Here is a 15,259-nt window from a genome sequence, read left to right as displayed (position 1 = left end):
GAATACACTTACGATCCTTCTTACACATGCGTTTATCTAGCTTTTCCTCAAATGCATCAATATTATTCCTTATCTCCAATTGCCCTTGAACTGAGTGGATTACCTGGGCATGTCAGAGGGCAGTTACAAGTCAATCACATTATAGTGGGACTGGAGTCACATGTAGGCCAGACTAGGTAAGAATGCCAGATATCTTTTCATCCAGAGCAGATACGTAGGAGCTGCCTGGTAACCGTCACTGAAACGAACTTTTATAATTACAAATGAATTTATTCATTGAATTTAATTTCTACCATCTGCCATGACGGGATTTGAATCCATGTCCCCAAAGCAAAATGTTGGGTCTCTGGGTTACTAGCTCAATGACATGAGCACTCTGACATCACTTTCCTAGCTAACCTCTGTGATAGATAGGGACGTGAGAGCAGAAGGAAGCCGTTCGGCCTCATTTGGTCAATAAGATCAAGGCCAATCTAGTTGTGGTCTCAAACGCACTTTGCCGTCTGGTTCCCAGCTTGCACACCTCTGCAGTGGGAGCATCCCGTTTACATCCAGCCTATCACAACCTTGCGTCATCTCAGGGACTTTAATCGTGTTATCTCATCATTTCCCCAGACTCTCTTTCTTGGAAAGAAGTGCGCTATCCTTTCCCCACATGCTGTAACCTCTTGGTTCTGCTGTCATCCCGAAAAGTATCTTTACCTGAACTTTCTCCATTATATCCATACACCTCCTGCATAAAGCTAAATGATTGAAGCGATTTGTAAATTAACTGACAACATTGAACACTGACAAACTATGGAGCAGTCAAGCAAGAAAAGTCATTTCCAATTTTCTTCTTTAAAAGAAAGTGATGAATTGCCTCTTGGTTAACAGTTTTGGGAGCTGGGAGCATCTATGTGGAATTGTATCCATGCACAAGTCAGCACTCCTGAGAACTGACTGGGACGGAGGGGGGAGGCTGAAGCCTTCAAGCAAAAGGAGTTCAAGACACTCAGGAAGAAAGCACTTTTCTCAATAAAGATTTCACTTCTCTTGGTTCACTGCACTGGAGCAACTGAAGCTGATGCTGCCACTAAAAACACTCTATAAATGACGGTAACATTTGAGTTTAGGAACCCAAGAGCTTTGTAAAATGGAACAATTTACTGCACCTCAAGAGCATTGGAGCTTCCTTCTCTCCTTTCTGAAGTATTCATATACAAAGCCGGTCCCGGCTAGACTCACTAAAGCAGCAGCCGAACGATGCTTGCATCTTTTAATTTAAAATGCAATAAATGTCTGACAAGCAAACTGAGAAACTTCGATGCAAGGGCCACCGATAGATTCTTCTCTTGATTGGATTACCAGAATGCAAATCAGATAAAGGCAAACAAATTCTGCTTGCTTTTGGACCCCAGAGAATCAATTATTCTTTGGGAGAGCATGACAAAAACCAAATATTTGCATCCACCGTTTTCCATCAGAATTATAAATGTCTGTTGTGGCACGACTACCTCACTCCCCACCTAGCTCGTTTCATTAAGGCAGCCTTTCAAGCACAGACTGAGACATGAAGACAACATTTTTTTACTCTCTCGCACCTGAACCAATTTGCTTTATTGAGCAGTATCTTAATAAGACAATTAGCTGGAACACTGATTGCTGCTGCTCCCAGTCTACTTGGCTAATAATTTGATTAATCCATTAAGAATGGACTCATGCGGAGCATGTGTTCACTTGCAGTAATGTGGAAACACGCGGGACTCTGAATGTCAACTTCCCCTTCCATTAACAACATCACACAAAGAGTTAAAACCCTTGAGAACCGGCAACTAATATCAGCATCTCTGAGCAAGTTCGTCTGGAGACTGTCATCTTTTCAGATACATTCAGAAGCTGGAGCCTTAAAGCTACCACCATCCTTGGGACATGTCCCCCACCCTGATTCAACAGCTAATCCTGGGCAGCAAACAGGAGCCGAGCTGGTCAGGCTGGAGCTAAGGTCAGAAGATTCCCCCAAAAATGCCCCTCAGTTGGTTGAGATCACACTGCTTTTGCAGGAATTTACATATTGGCTGCCACGTTTCCTATATCGCAACAGTGTCTACACTTCTTTAAGTAATTGGCCATGAAATACTTTTAAACATGATCCTGATGTAAAATGCCCAGTATGGGCTACAGCAGAGTAAAAGATTGGGCCCAACTGCCAGTTGCAAATAAGCAATAAAGGCAGCCCACTGGTACAAACATCAATGGAAGAATCAAATATTAATGTTGACCAGGGTGACCCATGTTGAAAGCAGGTCTTCCTGGGGTTGCAAGGATAGAAAACTGAGCCTGTAATACTCTAACCCTGTGGCCAATCCCCATTCACTTCAAAGGTTGGTGAGTGCAGTTCGTTCCTCTTAGAGTCCAGAATCGTCATAGAATCCCTGCAGTGTGGAAGCAGGCCATTCGATCCATCGAGTCCACACCAAATGAAGGGTTTTTACAACAATCAGTGGTGGTTTTATTGTCACCATCACAAAGACTCACGTTATAATCTAGATTTCATCAGCTGAATTTTAATTCCATTAGCAGCTCCACTGGGATGTGAACCCATGTCCCTAGGAGCATCAGTGTTGGCCCTTTGAATACTAGAATTAGAGTCTTGACAGTGTGGAAACAGGCGCTTCGACCCAACAAGTCCACACCTACCTTCCTAATCCAGTGACATGGCTGTTTCTTCACCATTTTCCCCAGATCCCGGTGGCTTCAGATTGAGCTGCCCGCGATGCTTGCATGTACTCACCTGCCTGCTTTCACTCCGCCAAAGTCCATTAACAGTCTTAGTTGGCGCAATGGTCACCACGGGGGGTGTACTGGGAACGCTGTGACCAGCTGTCGGGACAAGGATGGGTCCAATTGGGCCTCTTTTCGGTGTACTGGCAGGAGAGCTGTGGTTGGTTGCTGGGGAAGAAACCGGTGAGGACTCACTGCTTATTGAGGAACCTGGAAAACAAACAGACACAAAATGTTCCAAGTAAGTGTTCCATTAAGAGACAGGTTTCCAAAAGCCTCCATTTATGCAGCTAGTTACATTATTCAGCCAAATAATGCATCAGCTATTTTCCATATGGTCAGTTGAAACATGTTATCTGTGATACAAGTGACTCGTTTACAGTACTGATTATGAACACCAAAGAACTATCAACTCTTCAAACAATAAGTGGAAGAAGGTCTAACATTAAAATGCCTCTTACTGCTGCACTGGATCAACAGCTGAGACTACAAATTCTTGGATTCAGAATTATGCCCAACCTCCTCATTGGCAAGTGTTTCCAAATTAACCAAATCGGTGTTTAAACGTTGTAAATGAAGCCAAATGTTAGTAGTTAAGGGACATTTATATATCCATTCGGACACAGATCCGTCCCATTTACGGGAATCCAATGCACCCTGTTCCAAATGAGCAGAAATGTCTTCTTTTGCCTCTGGCCAAGTCTTTCTCTAGTCTCAGTGATTGAGAGTCCTGTAAGAGACCTACAGGCTTCAAGGTTTAAAATGCAGATGCGACAAGGTCAGAAGGCATTCACTTGTGAACCTGTTGTTGAAACGGGTTTGCATTCTGTCAAGGACTAGGAGTGACTTATGTTCCACTTGTAATTGTGTAATATTCATTGTACTCATGTAAGGAGTAAGTGGGTCCTCAGCCAGACAGAGCTGGTGCTTTTTCTGTTTAGGAAAGACAGCCCCAGGAGATTTTCAGAACAGAGTAATTAATCTGAAAGATGACTGAGGCTCTGTAAATGTGCAGGTTTGCTCCTTCAGACGGAGACCAGATTAACTTTTGAGCCACTGCTTAAGAAAGGATGCTGAGGTTTGTTTGCCAGTAGAATTGTATCTGCAAAACTTGGCAGGCACACCTTCTGCACCCTTACATCCAATTACAATAGCGGGTCCCATCACCACAACCTGTATAAGGCTCACTGTTGTTTCTAACTTCACTAGGAGAATGGGAATCTTGGAAGTTTAATTCTGATAACATTCACTGGTGACACTTTCATAGCAGTTAAATAAAGAAAGCAACAACACTCCCGTTAATTCAAGTACAATGAGCCACCAACAGAACTGCATTCTCAGAAACTGAAATTCAAAATTATACACACTCTCTGGTGTGAGGAGGCTGTTACTGCACTCTAGATGGACAACCGTTGATACCAAAGACAATGGAGCTAAATCATTTGCATGGAAAGTAAGGGATATAATGGAATAAAGGGAGTGTGAGAGTTTGTGTGTGTGCACGTGCATGTGGCAGGAAGGTTGTTGACAGTAAAAGGGCAAGGCCTCCATAAATGGCCTCCAAGCGAACTTGATGGGCTTGTGTGGGCAAGCCATTCGTTTCTGGAACAGGGAAACTGGTGAGTTGAGGGGAAGAGTAGACTCCATTTCTGAAAATGAACAGAAATCTGTTTCAAGCAACATGGAACCTGTGCTCAGTTTCCAGGAAGTTTCATTTACATTGGAAATATGCAGGGAACAGCCGGAAATCTTCGGGCATTTGCTTTGGATGGTTTGTGGGTTTTTTTGTATGTCAGGCTCGGAGGCAGCATTGGATATTTGATAGAAGGAGAAGCAGTGAGCATAAATCACAAACACAGGAAAGAAAATATACCAAGGTAAATAAAACGTAGAACAGTAATCATATTTTTCCCTCACATTATGCTGCTTGAAGTGAGTCACTGTTGAAATGATGTATGATTGACAACTGACTACTATGTCCATTTTGTCTTCAAATTTATGTCTATCTCTCCAAAGAAGTGATTGGTAGTGCTCCATAATAACCCTCTGGTATACTGTCATAGAGATGTATAGCATTGAAACAGATCCTTTGATCCAATTTGTCCACGCCGACCAGATATCCTAAATTAGTCCTAAATTATCCCAATTGCCAGCATTTGTCCCATGTCTCTCTAAACCTTTCTTGTTCATGTACCCATCCAAATGTTTTTTAAAGAGATCCATGCAACAAATTAGGCCTAGACTGGTGTTGTCCAGTTAAAGTCAGTAACTAGCTACAGCTCGGGCATGGTGAAACCAACTTCGTCACATGTACAAACTTGTTCAAAACACCTATGCCCAGTCATACAACACGGTTGCCCGTACTGTGGATGTGTATATTTACAGAACAAATACCTACTGCCATTTAGTAATAACATCTTTGGAATATTAGCAAGAAAAGTCAGGATATACAAAGATAAACTATTTCCACTGGTTGGTGATTCTAGAACTTGGGGCATAGTCTGAGAACTAAGGCCACACCATTCAGGAGAGATGTTAGGAAGCACTTCACACACAAAGGATGGTAGAGGTTTGGAACTTCTACCACAAACAGCAGTGGATGCCAGACCAGTTGTTTGTTTTAAATTGAAATAGATAAATCTTTGTTAAGCAAAGGTGTTTAGGGACATGGGCCAAAGGCTGGTATATAGAGTTAGGCCACAGATCAGCCATGATCTCACTGTGTGGCAGAAAAGGTTCAAGGGTTGAACGTTTCTACGTAACAGTGTGAAGCACTGGTACACTGCTCTCTGACTCATCACATATAAAAAGAAATGTACAAAAAGATTCAAATTCACTTTTTTATTGGGTGGCAATATGGAGGCTACATGCCAAATAATGGAGCCCGTTCTTTGTGGTTCCTAATGACAAATTGAATCCCCCCAGAAATGGATTCCTGATCCACCATCTGGCTGGTGGTCCAACATATGGGACTACACTATGCTGGACATTGAAGGCCAGTGCAATGGGGGGATGTGATGGTTCAGAGCTGACCCCCATGCCGTTCGCACTGGACACTGCACACAGGCCAGAAGGTTTTGTATTGCTGATCTCACACAGCTGCCCTCAAGACGCTATTAACTTTATTAGCTGAAATCAAGAATGAGAAGCCAGTGTGTCCATCATTTGAATTAAAGTAGAAATTAAGATGTTGAAACTTAAGACCAAAATAAAACTGTAGGCACTAACATTGGGCTTGCACTTTCCATCCCTAATTTCAAATTTGCCTGAATTTGACACAAGAGAACTCAAGTGTGAAGCTAGCCTGAAAATCTATAACTTGGGCATTCCTTAAAACAAAGCTGTCAGATGACAGCCCGGCTTGTATAGAGTCTTTACTGAACTGGCAATGTGATGGATACCTGTCGTGACTGCCTCACGATCGAGGTCACATGACTACAGCAAGCCAAGAAGCACATTTCTTTTTGTTTCTCTTCACAGGATGCAGGCTTATTACTTATCCCTAATTGCCCATATTGCTGCGGCCTGGAGTTACATGTAAGCCAGGCCAGGACAGGACAGCAGATTTCCTTTTTTAAAAGGACATCAGTAAACCAGATGGGTTTTCATGACAATTGACAGTAGTTACATTGTCACCATTAAACTAGATTACAGAATGTTACTGAATTCACATTTCGCCATCAAACCTATTTCTCCAGAGTATTATCTGGAGTTCTGGATTTCTAGGCCGGTGATATTAGCAATGTACCACCACCTCCTCCAACTACAATATTGAACTTCCAATCAAGCAACCCCCTTTCCACGAGAAAAAGTTGCATGCACCATCATTTACACTACAAAGTATCCAAAGTTACTCACTACGCAGTTAACTGCATTCAACGTTACATGTATTTGCAGCTGGTCCCTCTTGCGTCAGTCTCTTTACATGCATGACAAGAATGCAGCTTGTTGGATTTCCCTCCAATATCTACCCGTCGGAAGGATGTGCTCCCTGGTTCAGTTTCAAAACCTTCTCAGCAGACCTGGGCAAATGTTGCAACAAGCACCTGTGTCTACCTGGCATTTCACTTTCATTGGATGCTCTTGTTCTGCTGTCTTCATCGCAATAGTTAGAAACTACTTTCCTTCTAATACAACCTGCTCTAAGAGATCGATTAAACCATTCAATTCTTCACGTGACATCTCACTGGTAGCCCACATTTGATTTGATTGTCAACATTTGACACTTCAGTCGCAATTATCTCTACCAGCTTCTTCTTCACACAGGACATGCTTCATTTGTTTGATACGATGACCACCAGGGTGACACGGTGGCTCTGTGATTAGCACTGCTGCCTCACAGTGCCAGGGACCTGGGTTCAATTCCAGCCTTGGTTGACTTTCTGTGTGAAGTTTGCATGGTTTCCCTGTGCGTGTGTGGGTTTCCTCAAATAGTCAAAAGATGTCCAGGTTAGGTGGACTGGCAATGCTAAATTGCCCACAGTGTCCAAGGACATGCAGGCTACGTGGATTAGCCATATGAAATGCAGGGTTATATGGATAAGATAGGTGGTGGGTCTGGGTGGGGTGCTCTTTGGAGGGTGATGAGGACTTGATGCACTAAATGGCCTGCTTCCACACTCAAAACATTCCATGAATATTTACAACTTGCCCTTCAGCTTTGATCTTTCTGCTGGCCCTTCTTTGTGAATACTTATTATCTTCCCTTGCACTTCAAAGGTCTGGGCAGATTATCGACATCATGAACAGTTCCTGATGAAGGGCTTCTGCCCGAAACGTCGATTTTCCTGATCCTCGGATGCTGCCTGACCTGCTGTGCTTTTCCAACACCACTGTAATCTTGAGTCACTTATCAAACTGGCAGATCTGGTCTGTTTCACTGCATTGTGCATAAACCTGTCTGTTTTCCCATGTGTACAGTGTAGCTGTTGATTAGCAGCTAACAACTTCTAAGCAACATCTTCTTCAAGCATGAGGTTTTCTTTCCTTCACAGTCACGCTGTCATTGTTAGATCTCTAAAATCATTCTACCTTTGATGAGACCATCTGTCCAATGCTTGAATTCACAGGATTGTGTGAGCTGTATTAAAGCAGTCCCATACTGACCATTGGGTTCTTCTTCATCGTGAACCCTAATATTGCACAAATTTCATTCATAAGTTACATTCACTTGGGTTCCAAAGTGTGGCTTTCAAAGTCTTGGCTGTCTTTTATTTTCTTCTTGAGAGAGAGAGTTAGGATGGAATATATTTTGCAACAGTTTCTCTTATTCAGTAATAAAAGTGTATTTATTTGCAGATGCTCTGGCTTGTTGATTAAATCTCTTGCAATCTTGTGGTTTTATCACTGAGAATGAAAAATCTGCCAGTTCTGTTTCATATCACCCTTCCTTTTGACTGGAGCCAGGGGATGAGGGTTGACAGCCAGTAATTTAGCCTCAGCCCACTTCTTTATTCAGTCTTGCTTTACAGTGGCTTATCAGCTTCTAGCAGTTCGGAACATTTCTGTCACCTCTGACAAAAGGTCAGTTTGACTTGAAACATCAGCTCTTTTCTCTCCTTACAGATGCTGCCAGACCTGCTGAGATTTTCCAGCATTTTCTTTTTTGGTGGCTGAACATTTCTGTGTTCCTCTTTAATAACTGTGCTTCCAGACAGCTCTTCAAAACTCAATCTTAGTTCCACTTCTGGACATCATCCAATGAGTCAAGATTAGATTGGTGCTGGAAAAGCACAGCAGGTCAGGCAACATCCGAGGAGCAGGAAAATCAGTGTTTCTGGCAAAAGCCCTGATGAAGTGGTATTTTCCAGCACCACTCTAATCTTCAGCATCTGCAGTTCGCCATCATCTAATAAGCTACCATGACCAAAGTCTCGCCAGTCCTGTCTTTATTGAAGTGGCTGTAAGATGGGTGCCTGTAGCCTCATGACATGGGTCATATGGTTCATAACAGGAATCTTATCCACCCCCAATCCTGAAGGAGGGATACACCCAAAACGTCGACTTCTCCACCTCCTGATGCTGCCTGGCTTGCTATGTTCTTCCAGCCTCTTGCTTGTCTACCCAGGAATCATTTTAGCACCATATTGTATTTCTAAACACTCCTAGCCTGTCGGAAGTGATGGAGCATACCGCACAGAAGGAGGTCACTCAGCCTGTGCTGTTTCTTTGAAAGACTCATCTGTATTGGTCCTATTTTTCTACCTTTCCCCTGCAATTGTTATTTTTTAACTTACCCAATGCTCTTGTAAAATGTACAACTGAATCTGCTTCCTCCCATCCTTTCTGGAAATACAATCCAGATCACAGCAACAGCCTTGTCACAAAGACCAATGTACAATGCTAGTTAAATCAAAGCTCAAACAATTGGACCTTGGCAGGCTGTATCGTTAAGTGCTCTTAGAAAATTAACATGCTAGGGCATCGAGGTGCTTTTTTGCACATACTTTATCTGCCATTTTCAGTCTGCCATATTGTCTGCATGAATATCAAAGGGCAAACTGAATCCTTCATGAAGTGTGAACTGCTTGGTTCTTTCGAGAAATGAATATCTGCTTTGTCTCATCTAACACGACTATAAGTGCAGGGTAAAAAAAAACCTTACAGCTTAGCCAGAAGATAAAAGGGAGTCATGTAACAGGGTTGTCCACATGTAGGTAATTAATGAGGCCCAGTATCAAACACATCTCTCGATTCACCTCTCTTCTGTGTCTACCTTGAAATGGATTGAGTTCCCCTGGGATATAAAGCTTTTAAAAACATTATGTGTGAAAGGATAGATTCTGCAAATCCAATGCTGGGGAGCACTCAAGAAAGACTTAAACAAAAAAATATCATAACATTAAAAGGAACTAGTTGATATCAGTTCAGAAGCCTGGAAATTTATCTTGTCAGTCCAAGGTCAGCAACAATTAGCAGACTAATCCCCTCGGGTTAAAAAAAGGCATTATTTGAGTCTGTGATAGCTTAACAATCAATACCATTAAAATGGGAGCAGAATTTAAATGATTCAAAAGGTCTTAGTTTATAGGTTTAATTCTCAGTGCGTGCTTCTGGAAAGGACATGAATTGCTTAATTAACCTCCTTCTTACGGAAATAAGGCAGTTAATTGAACAAATTTAGATTAAAAGTGACAGATGCAGAGGCGCAACCAGCAGCTTTAGTGTTCATCCTGCACACTACCAACTATGTTCGATTAGCAGGCTCTGAAAGACAGAAACACTTCATCAACCAATGACTTCCCTTCAGTTATATGTCCTTGATCGCAGCATCCAGACAGGCTGTTTGGGGCTTTTGCATTGTTGTGGTAGTGTCCCTACCTATGAATCAGGAGGTCCAGGTTCAAGGCCCACCCGCTCCAGATCTGCGTCAGATCACATTTGACCAGGATTACTGAACATTTCCCAAAACAAAGCAATTATTGGGTGATGTTCTGTCCCACATACATTGATCCAGTCTTATATGGATAATAGTAGCCAATCTGCTCAGTCAAGCCTCCTGACTATTTAAATCGAGGCTTATCCCAACGTTTAGTGTTTCTTACAGTTCCCATATTTCACAACTGTTTATTCGACATGTTACATGTTCTGAAATTCGGAGTCAGTTGGCTGGATGGCAGGTTTGCGATACCGAGTAATACCAATAGTGCAGGCTCAATTTCTGTACTAGCTAAGGTTACCATGAAGGCAAGTTGGAAATAAGGATGATGCGTTTATAAGCACGAAGAAATCAAGAGTTTTTTTTGAGGAGAGAGAATGATGAAGGTAAAAGAGAATGAAAGAAACAGCAGAAGGCACATAGCCATGAACAACATCAACCCAGATGGAAGCCAAGCAAGGAGGAGAAGGTGGAGATTTCTGGGAATCGGGTCGAGAAAGTAGGAGGTAGGCTTCAGGAATGAAATGAGGTTGGAGAGAACTTCAGAGGAGATAGGACAGAAAATCATTAAAGATGCAAATTCAGCACTTAGGGAAGAGAGGAGCCTCACAGGAAGTTTGATCTAGTCAGGTAATGGAAGAGGAAATGACAGAGGGAGCTGTCCAGATTGCTCAAATGTCAATGACCAAGATGTCTGAAAGCTTGAGGGGAGGATACAGGAGACAGAGGAGAGGGGTTTAAGGAGATGATTTGCAACAGAGAAACAAAGCTAGAGTCTCCATTCCCAGATCTCCAGTGTTTACCACTTGAGACGCACTGAAGGTGATATGGCGGCACTATGGTTTACAATTATCATAGTCTCTAAAACAAAGCAAATTGAAGCTCTTTATTATAAAACGGTGCCAAGATTAAATTCCCTTCGCCAGAGGTTGTGGATGAATCAGTTTCCTTGTTGTAAAAATCTACTTGTGTGGAGGATTTACCAGACAGGCTAAATTCAGATGGTCACACAAACGTTTGTGACATCCACAAGTATCTGGGGGATGCAAGTTAAACCTTCACATCATACTTGTCTTTTTGGAAGGGGATGGAGGAGGGGAAATGACTGAGGGTAGAATGTGGAAATCTGTTGTTCAACATCATGGGTTTTTTTGAACAAGTGCTGCCCCTCCAGTTGCAGTTCAGTGTTCCAACAATATTTAATTAAAAGCGACAGACAGGAATGGACACAGGTTTAACACAACATGAGGTGCCAGAAGATTGGAGGTTGGTTACTGTGGTGCCACTATTTAAAAAAGGTGGTAAGGACAAGCCAGGGAACTATAGACCGGTGAGCGTGATGTCGACGGTAGGCATGCTGTTGTAGGGAATCCTGAGGGACAGGATGTACATGTATTTGGAAAGGCAAGGTCTGATTAGGGATAGTCAGAATGGTTTTGTGCGTGGGAAATCATGTCTCGCAAACTTGATTGAGTTTTTTGAAGAAGTAACAAAAAGGATTGATGAGGTCAGAGCATTAGACGTAATCTATATGGACTTCAGTAAGGCATTCGACAAGGCTCCCTATGGGAGACTGGTTAGCAAGGTTAGATCTCATGGAATACAGGGGGAACTAGCCATTTGGATGCAGAACTGGCTCAAAGGTAGAAGACAGATGGTGGTGGTGGTGGTGGTGGTGGTGGACGGTTGGTTTTCAGACTGGAGGTCTGTGACCAGTGAAGTGCCACAAGGATCGGTGCTGGCTCCACTACATTTTGTTATTTACATAAATGATTTGCATATGAACATTGGAGGTATAGTTAGTAAGTTTACAGATGACACCAAAATTGGATGTGTATGAGATAGCAAAGAAAGTTACCTCAGATTACAACCCTTGATCAGATGGGACAATGGGCTGAGAAGTGGCAGATGGAGCTTAATTTAGATAAGTATGAGGTGCTGCATTTTGGAAAAACAAATCTTATCAGGACTTATACACTTAATAGTAAGGTCCTAGGGAGTGTTGCTGAACAAAGAGACCTTGGAGTGCAGGTTCATAGCTCCTTGAAAGTGGAGTCGCAGGTAGATAGGATAGTGAAGATGATGTTTGGTATGCTTTCCTTTATTGGTCAGAGTATTGAATACAGGAGTTGGGAGGTCATGTTGCAGCTGTACAGGACATTGGTTAGGCCGCCTTGGAATATTGTGTGCAATTCTGGTCTCCTTCCTATCGGAAAGGTGTTGTGAAACTGGAAAGGGTTCAGAAAAGATTTACAAGGATGTTGCCAGGGTTGGAGGGATTGAGCTATAGGTAGAGGCTGAATAAGCTGGGGCTGTTTTCCCTGGAGCATTGGAGTTTGAGGGGTGACCTTATAGAGGTTTATAATATCATGAGGGGCACGGATAGGATAAATAGACAATGTCTCTTCCCTGGGGTGGGGGAGTCCAGAACTAGAGGGCATAGGTTTAGGGTGAGAGAGACAAAATATAAAGGAGACCTAAGGGGCAACTTTTTCACACAGAGGAAGTGGTGGAGACTGGTACAATTGCAATATTGAAAAGGCATCTGGATGGGTATACAAATAGGAAGGGTTTATAGGGATATGGGCCAGGTGCTGGCAGGTGGAACTAGATCACGTTGGGATATCTGGTTGGCATGGACAAATTGGACCAAAGGGTCTGTTTCCGTGCTGTACATCTCTGTGATTCTATGAATCTATGCAAATTCAACACTTAGGGAAGAGAGGAGCCTCACAGGAAGTTTGATCTGGTTAGGTAATGGAAGAGGAAATGACAGAGGGAGCTGTTCAGATTGTTCGAATCCAATGACCAAGAAGTCTGAAAGCTGGAGGGGAGGATAGAGGAGACAGAGGAGAGGGGTTTAAGGAGATGATTTGCAACAGAGAACCAAAGCTAGAGTCTCCATTCCCAGATCTCCAGTGTTTACCACATGAAAAGCACTGAAGGTGATATGGCGGCACTATGGTTTACAATTATCATAGTCTCTAAAACAAAGCAAATTGAAGCTGTGCCATGATTAAATTCCCTTCACCAGAGGTTGTGGATGAATCAGTTTCTTTGTTGTAAAAATCTACTCGTGTGGAGGATTTACCAGATATATCAGGCTAAATTCAGGAGGATTTATCAGGCTAAATTCAGATGGTCACAGAAACATTTGTGACATCTGGGACGTACAATTTAACCTTCACATCATTCTTATCTTTTTGGAGGGCGGGGGGGGGGGGGGGGGGAGGGGTGAAGAGGGGAGATGGCTGAGGGTAGAATGTGGAAATCTGTTGTTCAATTTCATGGGTTTTTTGAACAAGTACTGTTCAAAAGTTGGGAAATGAACCAGGTTTCACACCATATGTCTGCAGGACAATATTACTTTCCAGGGAGTGCAGTACAGACTTACCAGAACTGCAAAGTTTACATTGTGGAAGAGAGATGAAACAAACTAGGGTTGCATCATCAAAATTTAGAAAGTTACAGTTGACTTAATTGAAGTTTGCAAGATGGAAAAAATGGAGGGAGAGAAAGCATTTCTGTTGCTTGGTGAGTCTACAGCCAGAGACACATATGGAAATTTAGAGCCGGGGCGAAACTTTGAAATACTTAGTCACGCAAAGTTTGAAACTCTCTTCAATAAATGGTAATTTAAGTTAGAATGTTCATTTTAAGTCAGAGATTGGTGGGTTTTTATTTTTTAAGGGTATTAAGGGAAAAGGGTCAAAGAAGTTAGCCCAACTTTGATTTTAGTGAATGGCTGTATGGCCTGCTCCAATGCTATGCTCCAACCCTTCCACCTTGCCCCAAAATTACACTCTATGCAGGTCACCAGACAGTAATATTAAATGAGATGTAAAAGAGATGTCTGCCTGACCCCATGGGTTTCCAACCAGGACAGATCAGTTCAAATGGGTGTAACTAATATCAAGAAAATTGTTAGCAGCTTGATCTGAACTTACAAACATAAAATCCAGTGTATCTGAAAAATATGAACAGTTGTCGCGATGATATTTGACACAATTACAATGGCCTTTCTATCAGGTGACTCTGTTAACTACTGCAAAATTGCAGAATCTTCACATCCAGTATTTGCATGTCTTTTTCACTTTTTTTAAAACTATAGAAGGGTTACTTCTCTTTAAAGATCACTTAGTTTGCCTCATGGTCCCTAAATACCACAGGCAACAGGCTCACATACACAGTGTGCAGAAAATCATCGAGAGCAGGGTGGGGTCATTGCTCATTCGCTCTGGGTGACCACATTCTGAAACTGACTCGTACACTTTGTCAGAGCCCTGTACATTGGCAACTGTTACTACACACCTTCTCAACAGATGGGTCCTGAAAATATGAAAAATACATGCAACAGCAACCTGATGTCTTTGTGCAATTCAGAGGCACGTAACAACACAATCTGCAAGTCAAATGAACTGAGAAGCGACTACACAGCTTTAGCAGAGCTTAAATATTTAGTGCCATATGGAGATTTTAAAACTGGACTAAATTTGCATAATTCTTCAGCTTGCCATCATACATGGATATAGATCTGCTAAATATACTGTCCAGGGCAGGACTGCTTAACACAGGCTGGGTCAATCCTGCACTCAATACCAGGTCTACACTGGGTTCACTCATCTCAGGATATTCGCAGAAGTGTTCCAATTGTCAGTAGTACCCACCAGGAAAGATTTAAGGAAAAACAGCTTCTGTCAATCACTGGCTCCTTTCTGGAAAATAGATGGATGTGAATCACCTCAACTGTATCGCATTTCAGAAAGTGAGAGAGAGTAGAGAGACGGAGAAATAGAGGGGGAGAGTGCAGAGGAGAGGGGGGTGGGGAGGAAAGAGAGAGAGGTACAGAGAGGAGGGGAGAAGGAGGGAGGGGAAGGGGGTGAGAGGGGAGTGGGGAAATGGATGGGGGGAGCAGGATGGGGCAAGGGATGAGGGGAAGGGGATGGAGGGAAGGGGATGGAGGGAAGGGGATGGGGGAAAGGAGATGGGGGAAGGGGATGGGGAAAGGGGCTGGGGGGAGGGGATGGGGAAGGAGCTGGCAGAAGGGATGGGGAAGGAGATGGGGGAAGGGGATGGGGAAGGAGATGGGAGGAAGGTGATGGGGGAAGGAGATGGGGA

At 42.9% G+C, this 15,259-nt stretch overlaps 1 protein-coding gene across 9 annotated transcripts in view; it reads right to left on the bottom strand.

The window, feature by feature from the left end:
• gse1b (Gse1 coiled-coil protein b) overlaps positions 1–15,259 on the bottom strand; it is a 693,846-nt gene that overhangs the window by 87,898 nt on the left and 590,689 nt on the right. For all 9 annotated transcript variants that reach the window (XM_043706596.2, XM_043706595.2, XM_043706598.2 and 6 more), the window contains one exon: positions 2,774–2,973. In XM_043706596.2, coding sequence (XP_043562531.2) covers positions 2,774–2,973 — 200 coding nt within the window. The remainder of the gene's footprint in view (positions 1–2,773; positions 2,974–15,259) is intronic.

This window comes from Chiloscyllium plagiosum, unplaced genomic scaffold, assembly GCF_037043375.1.
Source record: "Chiloscyllium plagiosum isolate Xiang-an unplaced genomic scaffold, Cpla_swu_hap1 HiC_scaffold_17, whole genome shotgun sequence".
NCBI classification, from domain to species: domain Eukaryota; kingdom Metazoa; phylum Chordata; class Chondrichthyes; order Orectolobiformes; family Hemiscylliidae; genus Chiloscyllium; species Chiloscyllium plagiosum.
The sequence above is the reverse complement of the archived record's forward strand: the minus strand, read 5'-3'. Positions and strand labels throughout refer to the sequence as shown.